The sequence below is a fragment of the Coturnix japonica genome, chromosome 4 (genome assembly GCF_001577835.2).
Source record: "Coturnix japonica isolate 7356 chromosome 4, Coturnix japonica 2.1, whole genome shotgun sequence".
NCBI classification, from domain to species: domain Eukaryota; kingdom Metazoa; phylum Chordata; class Aves; order Galliformes; family Phasianidae; genus Coturnix; species Coturnix japonica.
This window is the reverse complement of record NC_029519.1, coordinates 49,108,582-49,132,834: the sequence shown is the minus strand read 5'-3', so window position 1 is coordinate 49,132,834 and position 24,253 is coordinate 49,108,582. Positions and strand designations below refer to the sequence as shown.

At 38.5% G+C, this 24,253-nt stretch overlaps 1 protein-coding gene across 2 annotated transcripts in view; it reads left to right on the top strand.

Annotated features, from left to right (window-relative positions):
- Positions 1 to 24,253, top strand: part of SYNPO2 (synaptopodin 2) — an 83,677-nt gene that overhangs the window by 35,747 nt on the left and 23,677 nt on the right. For both annotated transcript variants that reach the window (XM_015861848.2, XM_015861849.2), the window contains exon 2: positions 20,416 to 20,567. In XM_015861848.2, coding sequence (XP_015717334.1) covers positions 20,416 to 20,567 — 152 coding nt within the window. The remainder of the gene's footprint in view (positions 1 to 20,415; positions 20,568 to 24,253) is intronic.

Genomic DNA, 24,253 nt, shown 5'->3' with positions numbered 1-24,253 from the left:
AATCTCAAAGGAGATCTGTCACTAATGATCACAGCTAATTTTCAATTCCATGGGGATTTTTTTTCTACTTACAAGCTTTGGTGAAAATCCTAAAAACTCCACATCAAATCAACATGTCAGAAGCCAAAGCAGCACAAAAACTGCTGTATCAGAATGAACATAGTGAGGATAAATTTAAAAAAAGGAAAGAAAACAGTGTTTAAATATATAAACACACACACACATATATATAAGCTATATCTACATGTTTATTTACAGACATTAAGCTTCTAATTATTACCAGTAGTTTAAAGGACCTCTAAAATTCATCTGTTTTTTCATGAGGAAAAGCCCCAAATTTCCTTTAATATATTTTGACAAAAGTGAAATATGCAGATATGGCAAATTAGAAAAAAAAACATCCACTCAAAACTATACCAGTAGATAATGTAATCATTGTGAGTTCAGTGTTACTTTCCTAGAGCTTTCACTTTGGTCTTATCTCCCTTTCTTTTTCTCTCGGCTGTGTTTCTTTATTCCCTTTTACTACATATTTAAAAAAAAAAAAACAACAAAAAACAAAAAATATTCACAGGATAGTTTTAAAATACATACATAGAGTAGCAAGCAGCACTCCAGTTTGCAAGAATAAGTTACACAAAAGATAAGCACAGTTCATCTAATAGTGCATATATTGGTACCATTAAGTAGAAAATTAAGAAGTCATCATAGTAACTATACAGATTTGCAATTTACTTTGCACATGACCAACAACAGCTATTTCTGATAAAGAACGACTAGAAAGCGCAATTGTAAGGAAAGAAAACAACCATCTTCCTACAATAAAGCATTTTTGTTTTTCTTCATAGTGTATTCACTGCCCTCTGCTGCTTCAGATGTGAGCAAAAGCCACAAAGAAGCAATTTAACTTCTCTTGACAAGTAGAACGTAATATAATTTGACTTGGGAAACCTGTAATAAAAAAAGCCAGTGGTCTCATCTGCTTCCTAAGAATTCATAATTGTATTTGCAGAAAGACTATCTGTTAAAACACGAAGCCATGCAAATAAAGTGAAGGTCTTTGTTATTATCTCATTAAACTAAGACGTTTGAACTATATTACACTGCTTTGAATAGAGGGCACTGTCTAAGTATGAACCCAAGCAATGAAGTTTAAAAAAAGCTTTCTTAGATGCAGATCTAGTCACTATATTCATTTGATGAAACACAAGCATTTTCCTGATAGTCAAATGAGATTTTGAGATTTAGTCTTTTTTTTTTTTTTTTCCCCCCCCTCTCTCTCTCCATATAAAAGAGTGACAAGGTAAATGCTCTGGACAAGCTCTTCAAAACTCACTGGAATGATGCAACGTATCATGTCACTATAAGACATAACATAACCTTAAATAAAATATTGAACTCCAGGTTAAATAAAACTATTCAACTCCACCATCCTATTTTTAATAACAAAGGTAGCTTAGCTTGTTCAGAGAGATATTTGGGACTTATACCTAAATATGTTACATGCATTAATAAGTGATATAATGGTAGACAGGTTGCTGAGCTCACTAGTATTATAACAACAGCAACAGGCAGCAAGAAGGTAAATATCGCAAGTATATCTCCAAGTTAGCATCTGGTTACCAGTGCTATGACACCTACTCCAATATCATAATTACACATTGCAAGTGTACAAATCCCAATGCAACAAACAGAGCACTTCTCACTCTTTCAAAACATACAAGCAGTGTCACATTACAACTTTATATGTTCTGTGGATCACAGTAACTTGCCAAGAGAAACTGATGAGTAGGAGATCTAGTACCAGACAAACAGTAATCCTCTAGATTACATTAAGGCCTAGATTTGTGCATTTAAAAATGAACAAAATTGCATAATTTCACTATAAGCAACTATCTTATGGCTGAACAAGAAACTCAGCTCTTCAGTAAGATCTCAGAACATATCCTATGAGTATAGTTCTGAGGTATAGTTTTTCTTTATGACTACTGTATAGTAGTTACTATACTTAAAAAATCCTCCGTAAAACTAAAGATAGAGGTAGCAGTTAAAGTACAGTTTTAATAGCATCAACTGTGGTTTTATAAATATGCCTCATGATAATCTCATATAACTTTGATCATTTTTTTCCATATCACGGGAAAGCAAGAACAGTAAGGTGAAAGACATACAAACTCCCACATTTACCTGGTGGTCATTATATGTGATGTCTACACGTTTCAACAAGCACTTAACAAACAAACACACACTGCCAGAAGGAAGTCACTAAAGATCACACTGATGTCAGACACTGGGAATCTGTGAAATCTGTGAGAATAGTAAAGAAAAAAACATCCTTAATCCAAACCCAAACAGACTCTTCTGCTCTTGAAAGAAACACTCAGACTACCCAAGAAATTATCAGAAATCTTTATTCGCTCTGAGAGAAGAAACTTGAAAGGGTGAATACTTGAATGGGAACTGCTACAGTCTGGTTATAGTGAGACTACCAAATATAAAGACATTGAGTAATACGCTCATGAGTCTGGTCTCATAAAAACCTGAGTATCCCTGGAGGTGTTCAAGGCCAGGTTGGATGTGACCCTGAGCAGCCTGGTCTAGTATTAGATATGAAGGTTGGCAGCCCTGCCTGTATCAGGGCAGTTGGAGTTTGATGATTCATGAGGTCCCTGCCGACCCAAACCATTCTATGATTCCTTTATAGAGTGGCTACTTAATTCAAAAAGATTATAGAAGATTTTGAGCTTCACCTTCCTGGTAACAGGATAATACAACTCCTTCCAGTGAACATACGTTGACTATCCACCCCTCAAATTTCTTTTTGAATTCTCATCTGCCTTATTATTATATATTATAATATACATAATTAATATAATTATATATTACTATATCACACTCTCTTAAAGAATTTAATATTAACACTGAGTGGATAAACTAATTTAAGAATAGCAAGCTTTGCTTGGACAGTTTATTTTCCCAAACTGATGTACTCTAATAGAGAAGTAATGATTTAGCATTTCTATCAGTTTCATTGTTTTTCCTCAGTTTTGTTTATGTATTCTGTTTTGGACTCTCAATAAGCACTATGAATTTATTTTTTTCCTAAAACACATGAACAGAAAAGGTCTCCAAGATTAATACTATGTTTATAAATATTTTAGAAGTTAGTGGTTTTTCAAGCAAATTTCTGTGTTTAACTAAATTCAGGTTTACACACAGGCACACATCACAGCTGTTTTCTATAACTCTGCATTTTCTGTGGCTGATTTAACCTTACACTATTTAGAGCAGGCCCAATCAAAACATTGTACAATCATGACTTACGGAATAATGGTGTTTGTTTACAGCATTATGCTGTTGCTTGATCTTGTTTGCCTCTTACAGCAGTATTTCACAAGAAATGCTTCTTTTTTTTCCCCAGAAGTCCTAAAAGACAGACTGGGTTTCCCACCACCCTCATTACAAATTTTAAATGTTTTTGGTTTTTTTCCTTTAATTTTGCAGAATAGTTTGTTGCCCATCTTGAGAATACTATGAACTAAAAACAGAAGCGTGCTTATTTAGAGACATATGAAAGATAGACATAAAAGTTGAAGAAAACACTTCAGAAAAAGCTTCAAGATTTGACTAAATAAAATTAGAAGTTAGAAATCAAATAAGTATTTGCAAATTAAACAGAAAGCCCATTCAAATGACTTCATACATAACCTGCAAAGCTAGAACTTCTAGAGTCTTCCTTGGACTTAGGACATGAAAACAAATTGAGTGCAGCATAGTACTGCACAGAGCATGAAGTAGTGGAAATGACACTGCAAAAGTTAATTGAGAATATATTCACACAACTGACTGACCAGATGTACATTTAAAAAAATCTTCTCAATATCATAAAATTGAGCTGTTTATTAACATGAAGGAAAGTATGATGACCACTGCCATGTGAACTGCATAGTGAACAATGGTCTGAATTAATTTCTTCAACCTTAACCAATCATTGTTCAGTAGACATTGTAGAGATTTGTTTAGCTCCAGAAGGAGACTGTTCAGGAACTGGGGAGAAGCAGCTTAGGATTCCTCTCCAAGACAGCTGCAAAGTGGATCAAATTAGGAACATGTCTTCACTGCAGGGCAAGCCAGCAGTGCTGATGACATTTTGAAAAGGAGACTGCCATGGGAATATCCTTTGGGTGCCTTCCCAGACAGGCAAGGGAAGGTATAGAAACACTCTATAGGAAGGAGACAGGAAACATTTTCAGCTCACTCTAGAGTTAAGTGCTTCTGCACAGGCGGGATGACAAGGAGCTAATTTGTGATGTAGTACTCTGGAAACAAATGAGACTTCGCAAAAGGTCTTTATCAGAACTATACAGTAAAAGGTATGACCAAATTACTTAAGTTTATCATGCAATAAACAATTATGAAGATTTTTATTGCTAACCTCCGGCTCCTAGATGCCCTCGTGATAAAGTAATAGAGCTCATTTGTGGCAAATTTACACTACAAAGAACACAAGTTATGCAGATGGCATTTTATTTCCGATGTGGCCGACAACTCAGCCACTAAGGGGCAGTGTTGCTTTGCTATAAAGCACAAGGACCTGTGCTCATCTCCCTCCTTCCAGCCAGCCGATCCCTAATTTCTCAAGTGCAGTTCCTATACTTTCAACAGAACAAAGGCCTGAAATGATAGTAGGGCCATTCAGTCTTTCTGTTCCTGCCTTATATACAAAAACAATATAGAACATACTTGAAGGTGTACCAATGAAGGTGAAATCAGCTGCAAAGGTACTTACACACAAAAGTTTGGCCAGAATGTAGCTTACCAGTCAACCTGAACTCCTTCTCATACTTTTAATAAGCCGATACTAGTACGTCAGTGTATTCAAAATAATTTGAAAAGCAGGGGGTACTGTTTCTCTTGCTGTTCCTAGTTCAGTGTACCAGGTAGACGGCAAAATTCCAAGTTTAAACTATAATTCTGTTCAGATCTTTTTTTACTATCTACTCAGAATTAAGTACTAAAAGTAACAGTTATGCATTTGCTGGATGATTCTACAGCAGGAAGAAATGAGCTTCAGAAGAAGGCTCTCTAGCAAGTCATGCTTAAAGCCTGAATTTCAGACATTTTCTTTATTCTGCTGTTAACTGTGACAGCTTACTCTTACCCCAACAGACCACTTGCCTTTTCTGCGGCATTTAATCAGCTTAGGAGCATTCTGTACTCTGGATAACCAAGGAAACTGTAGCTAGAAAGACTGAATCCATAACACCCAGTTTTACCTAGTTCTGCATGAGGGACATGATGCTAATTTGCTGAATTTTCCCAGCGCTGTCCTCTGCTTGCACACTAAGTTGCCCTTTGGCACCAGACTATACTTGGAACCATTCCTTCCCTCTTGCATCATCAGTTGTGATAAAGAGCCTTCCTTGCCATTTTTAATGGCTATAGTGATATTTTCAAAAACCTGAGAGAAATTCTGAGTAGCATACTATATCTTTAGATTAGATCTCTATTACCCCTCCCCCCATATCGATATCTGAGTACCTTTGTTTCCTTTTTTCTTTTCAGTTTTACATAGATAAATCAGGTCCTTTTCTCTCCAATTGTATTCTCACATATTATAAAAACATATACATTATAAAAACAGTAATGATCTCCCCAGCACAGCCTTATATAGCTCTTTGAGTAGAATCTCTCTCTAAAAATAGAAATCTCTTTGACACTGAAGTGCCAGGCAAGATGGAAACTGTTGCATTTCAAGTTGAAGTCTTTGGAAAGCTGCTCTGTATATCAACAAGTGTCCCACAAATGTGCAACATGTGCAACCTGTCCTGTCATGAACTTTGAGTAAAAGAGATTTCATTTGCAGCCACTGCTGTTGCAGCAATAGTTTCTTTGCTATATAGCAATAGCAGCACTGGCAAAAGGTGCTGGATTTACAGCTCTGCAAAATAACACCCTTTCTTTCCCTCCCCCCCTCCCTCTGCCCTCAAACACAACTGCCAGCCATTCCCAGACTGCCTGACTGGGCAAGATACCCTGCATTTAGCCCAACACTTGTACTGAGGACAGAAGGGCAGACGAAAGCAAGCAGACAAATCTCATATGTCAGCACTGCAGATTTTCCAGTTCTTAAGCAGACATTCCCCTTGGGAAAAATACAGAACAGAAAGGGCAGAAGGAACACAAATCCTCTTCAGAAGATGCTGACAAATTGCTCTTACGAAAGAGAAATCAAAAGTCATTAACTCTGCCAGCATGCCTAAACTGGAGATTGTAGGAGTAGGTCTGATTCCTCAGCGCACTAAATCCAGGAGCATTAAACAGAGCTCAGCACCTCTGTCAGACTTGCTCAGACACGACTATGCTACAGTCTTTCAGTCTTCAGTTCTACTGAAAGTCTCATGCATTAACTGCAAGATAATTCATTTTTCCTCTGGATGGCCACATGCTGGAATTCTGATACATAGCCTCATGTGGTATTTTAATAAGAGCTATAAGACAGCTGATGAATACTCATCTCCACGTCGATCTGATGAAACATGCTCAAATTGACAAATGTTGCCAAAATAAACCACTGCAACAGACATACACACTCCTATTTTTCATAATTATTTTGGGTTTAAGCCACATAAAAAACAAACCACCGAAAAGAAGGAAGAATTTTATGTGAGGGCTTGCATAAATTCAGCTACAAGCATTTTAAAGTTTGAATGAATTAAACTAAGGTAAAGTTTGAATAATAATAAAAAAAATTAATAATAATAAAAAAAATTCCATTCCTTATTAGGAACAGGCCAAATTAATTGAAAGCACAGGCCTAAATAACACACACAGTGTTGTTATCAGATGGGAGGCAAAGTCCACAGAGGGCCATCTCCCAGTACCCTGTAGGATCTGGAAATAACACTTGGGAATTTTCAAGCAAGTACAGAAGCCTCGCATCCTCTGTTTTGAGAGCAAACCAGAGGACGACTGACCTCCTCTGGTAGGCATGCACATTCTTGGTGTCCACACACTTCCTGAGCCATCACTTCTTCTGTCCCAGCCAGCTTTATTTGAGCCACCAGAACATCTCAGCTCCCTGATGAGTTACCAGGAGCCGACCAGGATAGCAGGCATAAGACACTGGAAGGCATCTACATGAACATATTTTGTGAATGCACTGAAATTCACAAAACATTCACCTGGATTTGTAGAGCTTTCATTTGTAAACAGTAAGATGGGTAGGGCAAAACCTATTATTTCAAAACATCACACCCATTGTGTGAAGGACACTAAATAACACAGAAGACTGGAGACAGCTTGTGTGCTTTTCTGAAAGCTAAAGAATGACCTAAAGTAATGGGAGCTGCAACTCTATTCCTGTATAGAAATCTCAGCTTCGAGCCACTGTCTGATTCAAACTTCTCCAGTGAGTTGGAACTCTGTGTTTTCCTTTTAAGAGTAGACACTGGTCCTCAATATGTGCATATTAAAATAACTGTTTAAATTATCTAACAGCTGCATTTACTAGATGCAAATGTTACTGGGTTTCTGTGAACAATCTGAATCATTTGCACTTAAAGAAATTTCAAAAGCCCCCATGCCTTGCAATTTGAGATGCGGCCCAATTGTACAAAGCATTCTACAAATAGAAAGCTCTCTTAATAAACACACTGCTATTGTTATCTCCACTGGAAATGAGGCAAAGCTTCTGCTTACCTCTTCATGATCCTTTTGGTGCTGACTGAATTGCTACCAAGGCAGTGAGACAAGTAGGAAGAAATACCTCATGGGGTACACATTTCAGTATAATCTTGACATCACTAGCAGGGATAGCTACAGCCCTCACTGAAACAGAAACCTGCAAGACAGCATTTGTTTATTCTTGCTCCTTTGCTGTTCCTTTTGAACAGATGATCATATATACAATACTTGTATATTTCCAAGCTCATGCCATAATAAGAAGTTGTCACAAAACCATTTCTGGGAATGGACTGATGAGACTGAATAATGATTTCATTTTAACTCTTACTGGACTAGTTTTGCTCTAAGGATTCAATATGTTATCTATTATCCAAATTCGTAATGAGAACCTCCTTCCTCTTTCAGCCTGTCCCCCCTCCCCCTGCTTCAACAGAATTTGGGCAGATGACCAACGGAATGAAAATGAGACAGGGTAGACACATAGAGCTGTAACTGATACAGGATATGAAGCTAGGAATGAGTGGGTTTGACAAAGCACACACTAGTAGCTGAGTGGCTCATTTGCCTGGTAGTAGGATGGATTTATGGCCTTGTATGTCACTAATTAATAGGCCAGTTCCCCATGGCCCCCTCCAAGTAGTCCCCCCCCTCCCCTCCCCCGCTGCTTAGTCTGAAAGGCAGAACACAGGAAAAAACCATCAAATTACAAAAACCCCTGAGACTAAACTAAACAAAGTACAAAGAATTCCAGCAAGCTCCTTCCCTCCCACCTCACCATTCTTCCTTAAGACAGGATGATTCTCACACCATTCCTATCACAGTGCTGGATAACATTACAGTGGGTAACAGGCTATTCTGTTGAGTCTTTTCTTTACTACTTTTGACACACAAATATGCCCAAAGTGGTCTGAATCTCACAAAGATATTCCTGAGATGATGGACCCTCTGTTGTTTCCCAGGTGTGTGATCAAAAATCAGACAAATAACGTACTGCAGGAATATTACCTATTATCAGACCCAGTTTAGTAGCTATGCATGCTCTGTTACCACACCACAGGTTGGACCTGCAAATCTTCCTCAAACCTCACAAAACAATTCTCAAATTCTAGATGATAAAGATTATTTTACATGTTTCCAGGTGCAAGAAAACTAGCTGCAGCTGAAACTCACAAACCAGCTTCTGTCCTGAAGAACATGAAAACTCTAGACTTCACAAAAGCCAACAGAATAGTCCAGGGAAAGCAAGGAACCACTCATTTCATGATGGATGAATGCATGCTTGCTCTGCCTGAACACTGCTTTGCTTCCTTGACCCACAATACAGGATTGAGTTTAAAAAAAAAAAAAAAATCAATGTCAAACCGCCCTCAAGTTAGAACTCAGATAGCTTCTTAACTTGGCAACAATTCTGCATTAGCCAGAGACAGTACACTGGTCTCATAACTGACCACAGTATCAGTGCTAGTGATGATTTCAGTGGCTCTGGAGCCCATAACCTCAAATTCAGTCACCACTAACTGCTGGCCCATCCAATCCCCACCACAGGTAAGAGAGCAAATTTTGCCCTGCATTCTGCAGCTTAAAGTTATTAACTATTAGTCAAAACAGTACAGCTTGGAGGAGGCCACCCATTAATGGAGTCTCCAGTACTGGAATGGGGCAATCAGTAACCCAGTTTATGAACTCTGTGTTAAGCCCTGAGGCTCTGCCAGCCATAAACCCCTCTGTGGGAGGAATGTTCTTTTGCTACCTGATATCCTAGCAAAAATACTAGTTTGAGCTGCTCCTTTAACACTGATCTGAGTCTGGAAGCTCCGTTCCACAGTTCCATATAATTTATATATATATATAAGAAGCCTAGAAAAATTGAGTGTTTCAACAGTATTTTAGAAGTACGAACACAAGTAGTTGTATGATCTGGTATCAGCTCTGACTTATTAATGGAGCAGTCTGTATAGTGACTCAAAGAATCATGAGCATGCAATTAACGACTAAGAAGGGTTGCTCAATAGAGGACCACATACTTGAGCTGTCTCCCAGCAAGATTAACTCCATCAAGGAAACATAATCATGGTGATGTAACATGCTTTTTCTAAAGGACTTGCCCTGGCACCACAGATTTTGCCTGAGAAATTTAAAACAGCTCATTCCTAAAACGCTTAACAGTATGTACTCATTCTAATTGACAGTTAAAGCCACACAAGTATATTTTAACACCAAGAATAGTCTCCTGACTCCAGCACTCCACCCTCAGTTACTGTCTCCTCTTTGTTTTCCTCCATTTGTCTCTAAGGACCTGCAACTTTTCTTCGAGAGGCTGGCAGTTGCTGGCATGGGTCAGGCACGCCTGTTCAGTATCTTTTTCATACACTTATCCCACTTTCTAGTTCTGCAGATGTCTTGTGCATCTTTATTACAGTAACATATGATATACAAACTCCACAGAATGGACTAAAAAATACACGATAAGACTGAATTGAGCAAAAAGGAAGTACATGGCCAGATTTTCCCATTCCCTCACAATTACAGGAAATAAAAAAAAATACTGTCTTTCTGAAGAAACAAAATTTCAGGTACGGAAGTGCATAAGTTTTTAGTTACTTCTCAGGCTTTATTTTTCTTCTGCCAGCTGTGATGAGCCTATGCTAGAAAAGTTCTCCTTGTAAGTGTGGATAAACATTCAAATATTATCTTAGTACCACAATGAGATGCCTACTTTCAGGTAGCAGATTTTGGTATTTACCTTTCATTTACTTGCCTCTGCTTGTAATCTTAGTATAGCAAATGTGACGCTTTTCCTGCTGGAAACACATAGCCTATGGTCTTGAGATAATACACAAGTATATGGCAGTGGAACTGCTGTATCAGTGACAAGTTCATATCAAGATTATGCAGAAGCTATGCATGCCATAAGCACAGTCTGTTGTAGTACTTCTGCTTTTATTATCAACTGCTCTGCAGTGGTTGATATAGACACTTCTGTTTGCCAACTGCATGCAACCATACTAGCCTCTTGTAACTTGACTCACCATAGAAGTTCTTTTTTCCAGACCAAAAGGTATACCAAATGGAAAAGACTTTTGATGCTAGCTATAAAACAAACCCAGCAAAGAAGCGCTGACAATCCAATTCTCCCTCTGCACATGAGGAACACAAGGAAGAAAATAGAAAGAACATAACTACAACGCTCATTAAAAAAAAAAAAAAAAAAAAATTAAAAAAAAATAAAAAAAGCAAGAAACACTGCAAATGTATGATTAACTTTAAGGAGGAAAAAAAAAAAAAAAAAAGCAAAGTTAGTAAAGATTTAAGAAGAAGCCAGGAAGCATACAGACAGTCACCATTCAAGCACGACATGAAGGAAAATAGAGCAGATAAGGTACAGCCACACTACTGAGGTGGTAAATACGTGATGAGGAATGCCAAATCACATGAAGCACTAGTGAAAAGGAAACAAACATAACATTTTAGTTTTGACATGAGCCACTGAGCACAGAACAGCACACTCCAATGAAAGGATAATCCATAGTCAGACAGGCTATCTGCTAGAGCTGTTGCGCAAAATGAGTAAGAGACTTCAAGTGCTGTACTCAAGCTCACTATTGGGAAATTTGCTGTGTTGTCAGCATACCAGATCAATATTTCAGAGGTCATTATCTCATCCCTTCTTCAGCTGCTATTTTTGGATTCCTGCCAGAGAATGGCAACCACTAGCAAGATGATACACTAGTGCATGAGTTTTGGGAATTTGAGCAAGCTTTTCTTTTCACTGAGATTAGTCGTCTCTGGCTCTGAAAGTCACAAGGGAAGTCACAAGTCAAGATTTAGATGATGAAATATTTTCTTTGACAACAGAGAGTAAGCTGCACCAAACAAACTGATCCTTCTGCATTTGTCAAAGAAACCATGAGGAGAAAGGAACCTTCGAATACAGAGGCTGCTATAAAAATAATGCCTTCTATTTATTTCCACAGAAGCTACTACAGACACAAACAGCATAGTAACACTATCTCTTATAGAGCAAACTCTCACCTACAAAACACTATTCCTTAACACAGGCACCAACATTAGCTGTGCATTTTCACCAGTAATGAACAAGAGCCTGCATACTGCACTTGTAACAGCCTGCACTAGCAGACGTGATCTGTTAACATCACCACTCCTGAAACACACCATCTGACATGTCACCATGCTCACAACCACTGTTTGGTATCTATCAGTGCTCAGCATGTGTCAATGAATGCCAATGGGTGCAATCTTTTCCACATGGAGGAAGCCAGGGACACAACTTTGCTTCATACACACTTCCACATGGGCACCATTTTGTCAGATCTCCCCTTTTGCTGCCATCTATCACACTGCAACAAAACACAATGGAGTATTGTTCACAGAAGGTTTATCCTCTGCTGTCATACCATCAACATCCACCTTTGGCATTGTGGGCCAACTTAATAAAAATAGGAGACACTACTTCCAGAGCAGTATCATATGTTCTCCTCACATTATGGGAAGGAGATAACATTTACTAAACTGAACCAGAGCACTAAAGAAGTGCATGGTCTTCACACACAAAAAGCAACAGAAGCTCTAATTGGAGACAGCTGTACAACAAGTAAATCAGTAATCAGATTATATATCCTGCATTCTCTATAAGTATGACTCATGAGTTTGTACATGAGTAAATTTTAATTAACAGCTTGCTTGAGCTACAGGTCAGTAGATGAGCCCAGAATGTTCCAGACAACCAGATTCGAGGGTTATAAAGTTAAGAACTACCTCCATTTTACATAGTGTAACATTCTATGCTTTGCCACAAACTAGCATAATCCTATAACATCATTCAACAGCGGTAATAATCCACTACAGTACTTGCATAAGTTTGGAAAGCAGTGTCCTACCCCACCTTCTGAAATTAACAGAATACCTTCTTGGTATTACTGGGAACACTAGTAGTCATATATGGAAAAACATTGACTCACCATACTGGTGATGAAGGTCTCTGGCTGCAAAACACTTCTTCTCAGAAAGTAGGCATGAAACACTTTCCTTCCAGAGACTCTAGCTTTCCCAGTCACATGGGAAGCACAGGTAAATTGTTTGCACCTGCACCAACCTCCACCAGGTGCTCAATCTTCAGTTCAGGCCATGATATAACAGCTCCCCTACAGCTGGAGACCATTTTAAAACCAATTTAGGAATATTAATAATCACATAAAGAAATTACTCAACCAGATAATTGAGGAGTGCCTCTGGCTACAGAACATTCCTTCTCAGGAAATCAACCTTCATCCAGGAAACCTCCCTTAGAAGGCTAGTCCTTAATGAGCCCAGGGAGTGATGCACACAGGGTTCACCCCTTCCAGTCACATGGGAAGCACAGGTGAATTGCTTGCACCTGTGCTTCCTGGGCCAGCCAGCCACCCCCTCCACCAGGTGGTCAATCATCAGTCCAAGCTGTGACAAATCAGTTCCCCTACACCTGGCTACTGGAAAGAATGTGGTGATAGGAAATATTTCAGTTTTTATCTTGCAAACCAAAGATACTTAATTATTTGAAAACATTCATGAGATAGTTAGCAGTATCTTTGTCCAGCCCCATTATTTAACATACTTGTGCATGATCTCACGAGTCTTGTGGTACGAATTCTCAAAAAAATGGGATATGATGAATTATAAAATGTAGGAAACGGGATGATTTGTACTAGCTAAAATCACAGCGTTCCAACTTTAGCATCTAACATGTTCTAGAGACAAGCACCCTTACTGCATGCCTGCACTTTCAGAGAGGTTGGCAGGGCCAGGAGTTTGGATCTCATACTCCTGCTGAATCTGTCCTGCCAAAGGCTTCATATGGTGGCTTTTGCTGTGAGTGAACTTCAAAGACACTGTCTCATCTAGAGAAGACATTCAGTACAGAAGGGATGGGAAATGGTATTGACTTGATATAAACTTATCTCCGGGCAGTGTGGATACAATTGGTTTAAGCCACATCATGCAGCAGACTCAAAACTCAGATATAGGGATGGCTAATGAAAACACTGACATTTGGTGTGACATCTAAAGACACTCTTTATAAGAATACACTTTTTGTAGCCATTATGGATTTTGATAGTCCATGCACTGAGTATCTCTACAAAGACAAGACATCCCAGTCTTATCTGCACTGTCTAGTGTGACACCACATTATCTCAATAGTATGCATGCTTAAAGATCTGACCTGTAAGTTTGAGCTCTGGCCTGCCAAAAATTTCAGGCCTTTATATTTAGAATAAAATCCCAAACCCATTATCAGGTAGGCTTAAGTTACTGTATAGATGTTTCTCTCTAAAAAAATCTTGCTAACTAAAGGATACTTCTTTTGTCTAAAAGACTTCCACTTGCATAAACATAGTAAAACAAACTCCTAGGCCTAAATCTTTGATAATCATTACCAGAACTAAGTTTATTTGTAGCTTAATACTGAACTCCTTAATTTCATACTACTAGAACCACTAATACACCAGTAACTGTGCCATTCAGTGTTTCTGCTTCCCAAGAAAATATTGTACTTTGTTAATTCCATTAGACTGACAGATAACTTTTAAACATATTTAAATATACTTTCAAGCCTCTGTCTTTGCTGTGGGTATTATAATAAAATAGATGAAGTGCTTTTTCTCTCTGTTTTTTAAATGCTGTACCTTTGGTTCCTGATCCTGAACTTTATGACTAACATGAAGCTAATCAGATAATGAGGATTATTACTTCTGGAAAGTATGAGCTAATGTCAAATAAAATTAAACTGAGAATTGATTACATTAATTTATTTCTGTTGGAGAATGGTAAGAAAAGAGTACCTGAGAAACTCCCTGTAAAAGAAAAAGGAATACAACTAATTGTTACTCATTTACCTGCCAGAAAGACCCTATATTTTAATATTACATAGAAGGAGTCCTGCAAAGTGGCAGATAGATATAACCTGCTTATAAAAAAAATACATTTATTGTACAATTTCTGTGTAATGAGAAGGCCTAGGTCAATAATATGTTTTCTAAACAAAAATAAGTTACCAGTTCTGTGGATAAAACCTGAAAGACTTCAACTCCAGGCACATTTAAACAGAGCTACTCTGCTGGGTGAGATTGAAGAGACTATACAGAATAAAGGTTGTTTGTAATCCCAAGATTAATGTTAATGGTTATTTTCATTAAAAAGGATCTATTTAACAGATACTTTTTTAACACAATTGCACCTTACTGATGATGGCAAGACATCTAAGGGCACTGTTTGCTACTGTAGTAAAAAAAATTCTGCTATAGAAGCTGGTTATTCAATAAATCCAAGAAAGTAACCTTAAATTGGAATTCATTATCTGAAAGGAGCAAAAGAGAAGTCAAAGGACAAATCCTTGTTAAACGTTCTTCACTCTTTGTTATTGATGTTTAATCTAAAAGAAGCCACAAAGCCACTGATGGTAAAGCTTGAAGCTGATGTAACTAAAGTAGTAAACAATAATGAAGATAGGCAGCTGACCTACAGAAGTCTGTCTGCTAAGCTGTGCTACTGTGGGCAACATGTTTGCCCCATCACAATGAAACACCAGGCCAATCATAAAAGGCTCAAGACCAACACTTTGAACTGTGGCTTCACTGAGGGCTTACATGCATAAATAAGACTTACTGTCACTGGCTTCAACATACAACAAGCCATACAACAGTTCAGAAGAGGCTTCAGGAATCAGCATACTCAACTGAGTTCACTCTTCCTAAGGTGACTTCTCGAACAAAGAAACAATTCCATGTGTATGAGAAGAAGATAATAAATAGGGGAGAAGTGCATTTTCACTTCATCCAAAAGCAATATTTTTTGTTTTGTTATCTGTTTCCTGCTGACAAACTGGAAAATGATCGGTAAATGCTGTGAGAACAATTTAAGCTTCAGAAAGCTTGCTTTAAATTGAGGATATCTCTATGTAAACATATGTGTATTTTAAAGCCACAAAAAGTATACTTATTAAAAATAAAGGTAGAGGGCAAAGGGATTACGTTCATGCTCAGATTGCTTATTTTCTCATTCAGAGAAAAGTTTCAGTCAGGCTGCAGCTGAAACACCTCATTTAGATTCTCTAAGATACGGGACCTGTAATCCCAACAGCACACCAGAGTAAGATTTAGATATCCTTCCAAGAAGTCACTGGTAAAAGCAAGATTAGAAAATCTTCCAATACATTTTGTATTTGGACAGCTCAAGGACCAGAACTACTGAGTGTCCTCACATGTAATTACCTTGTGATACACTACAATCCAACGACCTTATTATCAGGTTCAGCATACGTCTACTCTTTGATCTACATATTACAGGGCTCAGATAAGCAACCAGGACTGTCAACTGGTAAGTTGAGCCCAAGTTGTTTTCTGTGCGTCCACTTGCAGCCCACAGTAAATAACAGGTGTGTCTAATTCAGCTGTTCAGGGCTAATTCAGGGCTACATTTTTTACAGCACATTTTCCTGCTATCCTTAGTTACCACATGTTCATTTGCAACGTGGAAAGGTTTTGAGTTGTATAAACTGAACTGGTTTCAGAAAAAATGAAAGAAGCACATCTAATACAAATCTATCTACATCTATCACAAATCCACAGCGAGTTACTACAGTGTGCTTTCCTCCACAGACCCATGCCTCTAAAATGTTACCTCTCATCATCACTACACGAAGACCTACAACCCCACCTCACGCGTGTCTTTCTGGTGCCGCTGTGTCACTTATTTTTCTTTATTCCCAACAAGGAAAAGAGACAAACACTTTTTCTCCTATCAGCCTTTAAGACCAATAATCTCGTATTAAGTCAAGTTTCTAACAGCCAAGATCTTCCCAAAATCGATCTGATGATCCTGAACATGCCCAAAACAGCCCAAGCCCCACCCTGACGGACTGATGAGATGCCAGGTGAGGGGATGCCACTTCACTGGAAAAACTGTGATTTAAAAGTATTTTACAATTTATTTCCATGGAAACTCCTATAGATACAGAGAGCACAGTAACTTTATTTGATAGAGCAAACCGTCAGCTACAGACACTGTTTCTCAACAGAGGCACCAACATTAGCTATGTATTTTCACCAGTGATGAACAAGAGCCTGCATGCTGTGCTTGTAACAGTCTGCACCAGTGCAGGTGACCCCCAGTCAATGTCACCACCGCTGAAATGCACCACCTCATTGTGCTTACAGCCACTGTTTGGTCTCCCTCAATACTCAACAAGTATCAATGAATGTCAGTGGGTGAAATTTTTTCTGCATGGAGAAATGCAGTGACACACCTTTGTTCCATACACACTTCCATACCAGATGCCATTTTCTCAGACTGCCCCTTTGCAGCCATCTGTCAGACTGCAATAACATGTAACAGCATATTGGTGGGAAGGTTCAACCTCTACTGTCATACCACCACCTTCTCCCTCTGCCATCATGGGCCAGCATAATAAAAGAGGAGGCATAACTTTCAGAGCAGCCATCTATATAATATACAATATTATATATATATATATATATAAAATATATTATATATATTATATATAACAATAATATATATGTATAAACAAAAAGTCCTGGCCAATGCAGAAGCTGAAAATTAAAAAAGACAGCACCAGGAAAAAACAGATTGAAGTGCTTTAACTTTCTCCAGGAACAACTGTTGTCTAGACAGGTTCAGCACAAGTGGTACAGGCTCAGTTTTGCTGTGTTATACAGCATTGCAAGCACTGAAAAATCAAGAAAATTTTACAAATATGTTTTTCTAGTAGATCCTATTCACAATTTTTAGGGTGAAAAAGCCCCACCTTTCCATCACAAAGAAAAGTCCAGCCCAAACCAGAAAGAAGCAACAAGCAACCGGGTAGGCCTGGGCTGTATCATAACACAGGAACAACCACTACTTTTGGAAGAATCTCTTTTGCTTTATGACCATATGTGCCTTGTTTTACATTCTGAAAAAACAGATAAAGGTTTCTTAGTGTTCCTTGGGTGACCAAATCACATTTCTGCTAACAAAGTTAGCTTTTGTTCCCTGTCAAAGGCTTCCTGCCAAAGCTTCTGTTGTAAGAAAACCATTCAGTAAGAAAGTACTTCACCAGGAAGACACAGAATTCCACAAGTTTTTTGTTTGTTTCTTTCTTTGTTTTTCTTTCAGAAACCTGAAATGTTTTTTGTTTACAGGAGTAAACTATTTTTACTGTTTTCATCAGTTTCCGGTGATGAAAACAAACAAATGAACAAAAAAACAACAATAAAACAAACAAAAAATCACCAAAACCAATCAAGGTTGTTTGGTAAGGCAGTCTATGTGTTTGCTGAGTAACCTGGTACTATTACCATCAATAAAATGATGGTGCTTTTCCACCAAACCAGCAATCTGCTCCAATTCACTATATAGGGTGCTGTACTTCACACACACACACACACACACACACACACACACACACATTTTATTTTTCCAACAGAAACACCAAAAAGAAAGTAATACTGATGTTACCTCGAGGTTGGGGAAAGGGTTAACATACAGTCAGGACAACCATTAATGGGTAGAGCATGTGCAGCATGATCTTGTGATGGTAAAATCATGTTAAAGGTTTGATGAATGTGGATAAACCTGGAAATAGAATAATGAGAGGAAATTTGCTCTAATATGCATATGAACTGCAATGCTACCAGATAATGAAGAATAATGACTTATGGAAATTTATTTCCAGCATAGCCACTCCTGAGTTTTCCTATAAAGGTCCAAGTATCTCACAGCTTGTGATCTTTCAGGAATCCACAAGGATGCAAAATGGACTAAAGGGGCCCTTTCAAGAACAGCAAAAAAAAAAAACAACCAAAAAAACCGTCATGTCCTTTTCTATCTTCTTTGAATGCTACCTAAGAGACTAATAAAAATAATGAAACTGGTCTGCCCAATAATTTCTAGAGATATATTAACAATGTACATTTGTATTTTTGACACACATCACTGGAAGTATGGAATAACGGGTAACAATTTCTCTCTGGAGATAGTTGCAAAGGCAATCTATGTCAGAACTAAACCCAAATTTTCAGGCACTTAACAAAGAAACAGAAACAAGTTTTCTTCTCACATTGTTGGTATCACCTTACACTATTTCTGTATTCACATCTGTTTATGTGTCTTTTGAAAAAAGGTCATTCTAAATTCTTCATAGCACACACATTAAATATTTACATTCAGGCCTAGAATGCCTTGTAAAATTTTAATAGTATACCTTCCTATTCCAAAAAAGAGTTAACAAAAAATCAGCCCAAATCCTAGCTCATACATGATATAAAATACTAAACACTGTTTAAACTGTCATTTCTTCCCAAAGTACAAGGATGTTTATGCTCTTCCCTAGGGAAAGATAAACACAGCAGCATACCACTCCATATTTGTAAATGTTAACTCCTCTGCAAGGTAGTAACCAGCTTCTGTATGCATGAGCCATCTGTTTTTTCACTGCTCAAAAAGCCATAATATGACATACAGATATGCTTTCATTGAAACAACAAAGATCTGTGGCCCCACCACAGAAAAAAATAAGTGCAACCTCACTTTTTGTTCTACACATCGTTCTGACTTCAGAACAGCCTTCAGAAATGCTTCCTAGGCACTAGCCTAGAGGTCTGTTAGGATACCAGGGATAATTCTACAGGTCCTCGGGAATACGTCACCCTCAAGTCCAGTATATATGAGAAGGTGTTCGTTTAGAGTCAACAGAGATTGACTCTGCTGTTCTAAGTGTGGTAGATCTATGCTACCTCTTAAAAAAAAAAAAAAAAAACAAAAAAAAACAGCAAGAAAATGCTCTGATGATTTCATTCATCCTTATAACAGATTGGATAACATATTAATCCATCAAATGCCCTTTTATGTATATAAGCCACAGTAAAATACTCCCGCAAGTATTCTGGTTAATATAATGTACTGTTTGCCAAATGTGCACTTTAAAACTAGCAGTCAACTGTATGGCATACTTTGAGTGGTGTTAAAGCTGTCTAGGCTTTATTATACAACGACTATGATAAGCTACAACATTCTGCCAGTGGAAAAAAGAGTGAAACAGGAAAAAACAGTGTAGCTTCTTGAATGAATACTTAATGGGAGAGGTTAAATCATAACAGGAGTCTTAATCTTTAATAAATCATGGAACTTATTCAGATGACTAAACATGGATTTCAGATCTTCAGCCATTCACGTTTTTGTAATTTGGCAACTAAACCTATAGTTGGACATCTAAGGAAAAGCATCCAAAATACAAGGAATCTGTAAACCTGTAGCAGATATTGACATTCTGCCCAGAGTAGCCTGAAGTTACATACTCTACTTTTAAAACCTTGGCTTAGCAGTCTTTCCTTTGGGGAGAAGCTAATGACATTTTTTGCCTTTCTGCTAGACTCCAATCAAAGGACTGCTATCCCTAACTTCTCTGTCTGTTTCTCTTTTCCCCCCAAAAAAGTATTTGAGTTTGCTATTGCAAGCCAGAACAGCACTGAGCACAGCTGGGAGGACAAGTTATTCAATTGTGTTGCTAGAAATTTGTATATGATCAATAATTTATTATTATTATTATTATTATTATTATTATTATTATTATTATTATTATTATTATTTTGTACAGACAAAGTTAAGTTGGGGACATATTTGAATATATTCCAAATGAAAACTAAATGTGCAATATGGAATTTTGTTTTTGACTCATAGGTGCGCAACAAAAGCAAAGCAGCTAAGGCTGGCCTGTGTGAGGGGGATGAGGTGGTGTCTATCAATGGCAAACCCTGTGGAGATTTAACCTACGCTGAAGTTATCGTTCTGATGGAAAGCTTGACTGATGTCCTACAGATGCTTATCAAGAGGTACAGGAATGCTCAGAATGCTTTGGTGCAATTCTTTTCAGTGTACCACACAGAAAATGTTGGCATTGGATGCACTTATTTTGCAGATATACACTGTGAGCTTCTGATATTCCTCCTGTTTGTGTCTTTAATTATGTTTGTCTGCATTGAAAAGAGAGGGAGGACAGCATACTTCAAGAAATTCATGCATAGAAGTCAAACAGCACAGTTTATACATAGAAGAGTAGAGTTTACAAACATAACAGTTGTATTTCTTATTAACAATATTTGGTACTTAAAAGGAGACCACTACCATATCTGCATATTACAGAGTCTTGAGTTCAATTATTCTTTCCACTCCTTTGAAGTAGTGAAGTGTTGTTATTCCCCACAGATAGGGAAGTGAGGCATACAAAAAACAAAGGCTGTATAGATGGAGAAAGTGTGTCGGACAGATATGCCTTGATGATGACATGGCAAATGGTCTTCTTGGGAAGCAAAATGTGCAGTAGTCGGGAGGGAGAGAGGGCCTGGAAATCAGGAATTCTATTTTTGTAGACGTTATCACTTCACTGGATGAGGTGGGCAAGTCACTCATGCCTTTCTGAGTCTCAGATTCTTCACTTACAAAACAGTGACAGTGAAGTTCATTTTTCTTCGAAAATGCTTGCAGCTTCTTAGAGAGCTTTCATCTAAATTTACAAGGAAGCCAGCAGACTGCACATCAGTGCATCTGTAAAGTCAGTCCTATAATGGTTATCAACTCAATATATACTATCTTTGTTCAGAACTCCTGACAGTGAACACATTCTCACCAAACTGTGCATTCAGACAAGATGAAGTCTGAATTGCCTTCAGCATGGATAAGAAGAGGAAGAAAATACTTGAGACTTTTCCCTTCCTTGTAAGGAATTATGGCTGCCTTCTGAATTACTGTAGTTCCCTGTATCTGCTCTCACAAAGGCAATAGCAGGAGGACAGACAGAGCCAGAATTCCTCACAGCAGCTAACAGAGCTGTGTGACTGGAAAGGCTGCAAGGACTGCTGCAAAATACTTGCCTATGATTACCAAGGAAGTCTAAAAAAAGCAGCTGACATTCCTCTATGTTTTCTGCAACCTGTGCAAGGGAAACTTTACAAAGTCTCTAGTAGTTTGAAGTCACTACCTGCCTTCAAAACAAAATGCTCAGAAAAAATATTCTTTTTACTCATAACAGACATTGCATGACCTGCCTGTGCATCTTGTTTAGGGTTAAGCACTGTATCAAAGTGATGAGAACAGGGGAACAGTGTTCCTGATGTGGTAACTCCATTCCTGTTTTAATTCATAAGATGACAACAGTAAATGCACTTGTAAAAATGATATTTGTGGGAAACCAGCTACATTCTTTGCAGCCATACAAATACCTCCACACGCTTTTAATCCTGGCTGTTGCTGCTCTGTAAGTGACATTTCAATTAGTCTGAAGGTCCCATTACACTCCAGCTCAAAGTGGCAGCATATCTATTCACTCAATTGCTTCTAATTGAACGTATAGTAAAGAGCAAGACATTTCCTGGATCTCAGAGCTCAGCCGAAGTGTTAAGGACCAGTGTTTCATGGAATGGAACTCTGTGCCTCTTAGAAATTTTAAGAAAATTACAATTACTCAGCAGTGCTCTGAAATGTTCTAATGGAATTCAATATGAGAATCTATGAATTACTTCTTGTCAGTTCATCTTCCCAACTCCTACCACTTTGTGTCAGTATCATTTCTGGTGGGGAAGATTAAACCAAAACCTCTCTCCTCCTTTGCAACCTCTTCTGTGGGTAATAGCCCTCTCAGTATTACCAGATGAATTTTTCAGATGGATGCTGAGGGCAACACGGTGGCAAGGATCAGGATAAGGCTGAGGAACTTAATGCCTTCTTTGCCTCAGTCTTCAATAGTAAGACTCTTTATTCCCTGGACACACACCCCATTGCACTGGCAGATAGGGATGGGGAACAGAGTAGGCCCTTAGTAACTCATGATGAGATGGTTTTGGACCTGCTCTGAAAGCTCAATGCTCACAAGTCTGTGGGACCAGATGGATTGCACCCTAGAGTGCTGAGGGAGCTGGCAGATGTGGTTGCCAAGCCACTCTCCATGATCTTTCAACAGCCCTGACTAACCTAGAGTGTCTTGGTGCACTAGAGACTGTCTAATGTGACTCCCATCTTCAAAAAAGGGCAAGAAAGATGATTCTGGTAGCTACAGACCTATCAGTCTCACCTTGGTGCCAGAGAAGGTTATGGAACAGATAATCTCAGGAGCCATCATGGACCAATTAAAGGTCAGTCAGGGGATCAGGCCCAGTCAGCATGGGTTCATGAATGGTAGAACCTATTTGACAAACCTGATTTCATTCTATGACAAGGCAACCCACTTAGCAGAAGAAGGTAAGACTCAATGTCAGCTGGTCTAAAGAAGGGCAACATGGCTTGTGAAGGGCTTGGAGAATATGCCCTATGAAGACAGACTGAAAGAACTGGGGTTATTTAGTCTAGAGCAAAGGAGGCTGAGGGGAGACCTTATTGCTCTCTTCCAGTATCTGAAAGGTGCTTACAGTGAGAGCAAGGTTGGTCTCTTCTCACTGGTGACAGGTGACAGGACGAGAGGAAATGGCCTCAAGTTGTGCCAGGGTAAGTTTAGGTTGGATATCAGGAAAAACTTCTTTACAGAAAGGGTTGTTAAGCACTGGAATAGGCTGCTCAGGGAGGTGGTTAAGTCACCATTCCTGGATGTGTTTAAAAACCATTTGGATGTGGCACTCAGGGACATGATTTAGTGGAGGGTTGTTAGTGTTATGGTAGTATGGTTAGGTTGGGGTTGGTCTCGATGATCTTTAAGTTCTTTTCCAATGTGAGCAATTCTATGATTTCTTCTTGGAAAGCTTTTGACTGTTCCTGAGCTATAAGCATGAAAGATCAGATTTTTGAAAGCTTTCAGCACTGACCTAATTCTGTTCTTACTGAACTCACTGGAAGAAAAATTATCTTTTAAATCAGGTTTTAAAATGCTTCTTGGACTTTGATGCCTAAAGATGTTTTTCTGATCTGTAATCTACAGTTACTGACCAGCAGTGTCCAGAAAATCTTTGGTTTGCAGGATCAGAGGAGACACCCTGCAGGGCAAGCACCCTCCAGATGCCATGTGGGGTAGCATCCTACTGATCTTCCCCTACAAATGCTGAGCAGATGTATCTGGGAAACACTGAGAGTGGTGACAGCGGTGTTACCCTGCCCTTTTCACATCAGCATTAGCAGCTCCTGGATTTCAGCTGAGTCTAGAAAGAAAATTTGCTAGGGGGAAGCAGGGAGTGTGCCCAGTGCATGCCAAAATGAAATACACCATGTAGGGAGTAAAACATGACTCTGAGACAAATGGTGTTATGCTGACTCCATGATTTTTGCTTCCTTCCTGGAATTATACAAGGGTTGTTGTTCCTACAGTGAGCTAAAAAGACCTGAAACAAAAGTAATAATTTGTCCAAATAAAATCATGAATGACAAAAAAGAGATCAGACCAAGTACTCTGCCTCACATGGATGCACGTTGATGTCTATATAGAGTAGAAGTATATCCATAAGTAGCAAGGGCCTTTTAAGGTGGAAATCTTTTCCTCTCACATAATCACTCAGCTACCAATAAAGGCTAACATTTAGCTGGCCCATCCCCCAGTCTT